Here is a 5895-nt window from a genome sequence, read left to right on the forward strand (position 1 = left end):
CTACTCCTCCTCCTCAATCACCTCCAGTCCCCACACAGTGACACGTGACTCTCCCTCCTCACACAGCTGATACTCTGGGGCCACCTCTGCCCCCACCCCTGCCATATCCCCAACCACGTCGCTCCAATTCACACCATTGTCCACACAATATTCAGGATTGAACTTCAGTTCTCGTTCCATGTCCATTTTCTCAGAAATCATGGCTTGGGTTTTTGTCTGCTGGAAGTTGGGCTGCAGAATATCGAGAATGTCTATGCTTGCCATCTCGGCGTGTTCACAGCGGGATAGACGACGGTTGCTTGTCCGCCATGCAGGTTTCTGTGTCCTTATGAAAGCCTTCCACAGGACGTAGACAGTGACTACCACAGCTGAAACAGAATATTAAAGTGTGAATATTAAAATGGGAAACTTTACAAACGGTGAAATGCGTTAAATCTTGATAGTGCGTGATTTTGAGGTACTAAACGATTCAGAAGAGGAGGAAGAGAGAAATAACCTACCAATTCCTGCAATTATTGCGAGAGTGATAAGACAGATGTTTCCTGGGCAAAACCACGTGACATCTGAAAGAAAACAATCACATATGTACTATTTCAAACGTAACAAGATATTCGACCTTTTACATCATGAGGGACTGATATTGGACATTTCCCATCAGTTATTTAATACGTTTACATAATGATGAGGTATTATATATATGAAATGACATCCAACATAAAATTCAGATACATCAAATATTCATAAATGAACATCAGTTGTCGGCTGCTGTGTAATATACTCACCACGAAAAGAAACGTAGGAGGTGACGTCAGCTGACGAGAGTGTCGTAGTACTGAAACAGAGCGGGTTTAATAAAAAGTGGGATGACATATGGCATAAAGTCATCTTGTAACCATAAAGTCGTTTTGAATAAAGATAATACCATGAAAATAATTTTATTGTGATAAGCTAAATGTCGGACAAAAGAAAGTATACACCCATGTTTGAAGATGGCTAAAAATGAAACAAACCAAAGTGATTATTAGGGGATGATGTATTCGATATGGATATCATAGTAATGTTTGGACCTTAACTTTGCAGAGTTTCGGCGACTGTTTTCAGTCAAGTAACGATTTGATAACGTTTGTAAATGTTTTGGTCAAATCTATTTTTCAAGTTTGCACTTTCCTTTGCCCGTTACATTTACTTTGACATAATGACTCAAAAGTGTTGAGTTGATATTCTGTCCCAATAATGATTAGTTATTAAAACAATTGTGACAATTAAAGGCCCTTATTTGGATTTATATGCAACGACTGATACCATCAGGTTTGAGTGAGTGACTTGGGTTTTAATGCCGCTTCAAGCATTATCACGGCAGGGGACACCTACAATATGCTTCACACGTTGTTCACATGTGTGGACTCGAAGCGGGTCTTCGGTTTGACGAGCGAAAACTTAACCCACTGGCCCATACCACTGCCCCCAGCAAAAACAAGACAATCTTACCTCGTACGAGCCGGTAGAATCCAGTTAGGAGGCATCTTGGTGTTCAAAACGACGGAAAACTCGAAGAGCGTGACAAGTTAGTACCATACGGGCAGACAGCTTTGTCGTGATTGTGACGTCATGGCTCATTGTGACAATTGTGACGTGTAACACCAGTGACGTCACGTGTTTGCGTAGATTTAGCTGGGTTCCATCTTAAGCTGGCTCCCGACTCCCTTCGCGCGTCGTCAACTTGCGATATTAAAGACGAGGTCCAGCTTAGGTTTCTCTTCATCACATTCCGACGCAGTGGTGACTCGGCATAACACCGGTGCCACAAGCTAATTTGCATATCACGTGACCGGACTTTTCTCTTGTTTGTTAACAAACGCGCTTTTTCAGAAATCAGTATAGAACGGACAAATACAATTATTTGGGGGCGCTTTACATATTGGTTTGCATAATTATATAGATATGCTACTACAACTGCGACAGTGAGTTGCATGACAATAATTTATATATATTTTTACATCAAAGTGACCGTATCGCTAGCTCTCCGTTGGGCTTCGATGACAGCACGTGGAGCCGTACAACCAATGTAAACAAAGGATAACTACGCAAAAACAAGTAGATTTTCACGTACAAGGATACTTTCTTAATGAACCGTAACCATTCTTTGACATTTGTTTATGAAAATGTGTAGACTTGTCAAACATGAAACGGATGAAAAGCATATGCAATATCTTGAATGGACTGTGAAAGATGTGACGAATCGTCACATGGCGCTGGCCTGTGGCAGAGGTACCATGTTGGTCGCATGGAACTCTGGGTAAGAGAGTGACAAACGATAGATGCGTAGAGAAAGCGAGGAACCAGCCTATGTAAACGATGAGGGCGTCATTGTATTATTCATTCGTGAGCAGCTCGTGTTATTCCGGGACAAGTCGTATTTTCGCAAGTGACATTCATCGATAGGGGGACGAGTCTTTTTTGCGGGTTACGGAAAGGGGCGAGTGGTGACGAATGTAGACTATTGTGTTGCACTAATGGAACGGGCAGTCCTCTATACAGTTATTGCTAGCCAGGAGTACAACTCCCATGTGGGTAGGGTGGTCACTGGTCAGACTCGCAGACTTGGTTGATTGCATTGTCGTATCCCAAATGCGCAGATCGATGCTCATGATGTCAATCACTGGCTTGTCTGGTCCACACTCGATCATTTACAGACCGACGTCATATAGCTGGAATGTGTTCGGCATTAAACAAAAAACAAACATGCTGGAGGTAACATCTTTGACCCTCCTGGGTGCCATGCAATGCAATGACCATGGCGAGTCATCTTTAAAATATCCACGGATCAATTTAGCGTTTCGAATGAGATATATTTCATAAATTGTAACTATATGTTGCTGATGTAACTTGGCAGAAATGTAGGCCTAGACGTACCATTAGTGGGTATGTTTCTCATAACGTTGGACTCATTATCGAATTACTGTGCAGAATGTATATGAAAGGCCAGGGAGGTACTCCGTAGTTTTAGTGTTTGCAAACAAACATGGTGTCACCACGTCTATGGGCGATCGAGTCAGAATTGACAAATCTTGACTAATAACTGGTATACGTTTTTTTATTACTATCAAGATAATGGAAGGATACAGAAACCCAGTTCCTCGCACGTGTAGGCAAATAGATGTAGCGAGGACGCTATCGGGATATGTTGCCTTTCCAGCTAACTGGAGTCTTTTACATGTGCAGCAACATTGCCCTGGAGACATAAACGAAGTGATTTAGCGAATAAAGTCGGCATATATATAATTAGTGCATATCATTGGTCTAAAGTCAATGATTGATATGATGACCCAACACTGTAAACACAGACTACCACAAAGTCCCTTTACCTGTATTTAGATACATGACCAACGACATGGCGTCATGACCAAATTTTCACTTTTCCGAAATTACATCCCCTTATCAGATTTTTGTTGAGTCAGTCAAGTGTGGGATTCAGACTTTTTTTCCTCGTCTTCACTAATGCCACTGGTCTTACGAGAATTTGTTTGAATCTCCTGCTTCATTGTGTTGCATTTGGTGAGTTCTGACAACACTAAAGGAAACTCCTCCTCGGATATCTTGCCATCAGCCAGTGCTTTTGAAATATGATCCTCAATGCTATTCAACTTTGCTCGGCGAGTATATAATTACGGTCATGTTTTAATGCTTTCTTTTGCAACTTACGGGAAATAAATTTTATCACTATTCCTGCCAGTCCAGAGACTCCAGCTGCTACTTCCATGCCAAGTACGATAGGCGAGACAATATTAGTTGATAATAAACCAACACTGGCTACAACCAAGTCCCATGCTAGCTGTTACAAGCGCAAGGTCAACTCCGTCGAGAGCATTCACAGCTCTGTGATACTTTCTATATAATCTAAGTCTCAACTCCCTCTCCTTCTCTATTCAATGTTTTACGTCGCTTATTTCACGTAAACTTAATCCATCAACAGTATCCATCTTTTCAGATGCTTCATCTAGCACCGGATATAAACCCATAACATATATTATGACACCAGAGTGTTTAATTGGTTGGGTGACAATAACTTGAGAGTATACACTAGCCTTATTAGATGCATATTATATGGCAAAAATATTGTAGTAAGTGAAAGGAGCACCCCACCAAATCCCTTATTAACTTGGACCCCCTCTAGGGTTGCAACGGGCGGTACCCCTGGACAAATTATTATACTACAATGTTGACGTTCGTGTTTCTTGAGCCATTTAATTGATAGACCTGGTATTATATCATAGGCATTTCTAGTGCATCCCCAAACAAGACTTCAGTAATAAGTGTAGCACTATTGGGTATAGTATTCAAGTTATTTCATATATCATCGAATTCAGTAACTAAATTTAAGATAACTTTCAGTTGACGACCCAATAACATATAGCCTGGGTCATCTGGCAGGGGAGCAACTAACACACTGTTACATTTTGAGGGATATAAGCCCCGAGAAGGATCCCACTATTCATTATCTTAGTTAAATAATGTCCATTACCCATCATCACATATTGTGGGGCATTCGCGCTACTAAGTAGCCACTCGAATTTTTGCGCATAGTCCATTTATTGTTATCATCGCGAAAAAGATTGCATAAAGTGTTTTATTGGGTCTACGAACATCAACATCATTTAAATCTCCTAGATTAGGTGTTGGTCCTGTGAATACAACCTCTTTCCGCTTGTATACATTATCTTGTAAGTGTTAACCATATAACTTGCCATCGGTACCGGGTTTATCCTTCTGTGTCTCCAAGATCGGAAAGCGCAATTGTACTGCATTGTCTAAGGTTATGCGTTCCAGGGCCTGAAGAATCAACCATTATTTATAATATTGAGTGTCAAACTCAAATCTCCTATATGTACAGGACGATGTTTTATATCTAATACAGAAATTTTAAGATCTGTAATAATACCCTGCTTTAACTTTTTATATTGTAATGATGAGACAGATTCTGTTCTACCATTATGGTATTTTTCATCTTTGACTGGAATAACTCTTAGCAGAGTTGAAGGATCCGAGTTGAATATTATAGGTTGTACTGATCTGCTCAAGATGGATGCACAACTCTTTATAGAGAACTATATCGGGCTATTTAACTCCATGCACTGTTGTGTCGAATGTTACTTCTCTTCTTATAAATCCAAGTGTATTTGCTAAGTCCCTGTCAAGTTTTATAGAATGTTCTCCACTGCCTAAAGTCAGCACCCCATTTGACTCATTTTGTCTTTATTTTTACCTCTTGCAGTACTTATATTTGTAATACGTTATATCGCAGAGATACCGAGTGTAGTATCGAAGCAACTTACCTTATGAACCAGTCGATTTTAGTAAGAGCTTCTGGTGCTAAGTTTTTTGTTCAGTTTCCTGATATTTTTGGAAAATACAGGGTCACGGCAACTAGCGATACAATGGTGCAAGATTGGTTCCACATTCCAATGCAATTTTGGCAAAACCAGTTAAACTTTGCCATATGGTGTGCAACAACAGGATGTGGTGTATCTCTTTATGCCCCAGGATTTGAACTAAATAAGTCTGTTTTATCATTTCACGTGTACTATCAGATTAGACATATACTTAAAGAAATTAGTGCCCCATTACCGCAGGATCGAGCATGGAATGCATCAAATAATCCATACAATAGGTGGGCAATGAACGTATTTGTCTGGAATTTTATGTTTCTACAAGTAAAGATTGGCGTCTGCATGGAGTTAACCATGGTCTAGGTATTCTGTACGCTGATGCACACTCTGTAAATGAAGGCAGCAATGATTTACTGAAAAGAGGTCGGCTTCTTCCGAGCTTTGCTCTCTTGAGGAACGAGTGGAGAGACGATCGTATGAACTTTAAGGGTGGTGTTGCTTTCACCAT

The 5895-nt window shown here is 40.4% G+C and overlaps 1 protein-coding gene across 1 annotated transcript; it reads right to left on the minus strand.

The window, feature by feature from the left end:
* On the minus strand, positions 1-1605 carry LOC125374568. The gene is made up of 4 exons (XM_048385441.1): positions 1489-1605; positions 783-832; positions 501-563; positions 1-368 (listed from the first exon to the last, which is right to left on the minus strand). Exons 1-4 carry the CDS (start codon positions 1521-1523, stop codon positions 1-3), a joined length of 516 nt encoding a protein of 171 aa, XP_048241398.1. The 5' UTR covers positions 1524-1605.
* Between the last annotated feature and the right edge of the window lie 4290 nt (positions 1606-5895).

This window comes from Haliotis rufescens, unplaced genomic scaffold (assembly GCF_023055435.1).
Source record: "Haliotis rufescens isolate VD_foot unplaced genomic scaffold, xgHalRufe1.0.p SCAF_59, whole genome shotgun sequence".
Lineage (NCBI taxonomy): Eukaryota > Metazoa > Mollusca > Gastropoda > Lepetellida > Haliotidae > Haliotis > Haliotis rufescens.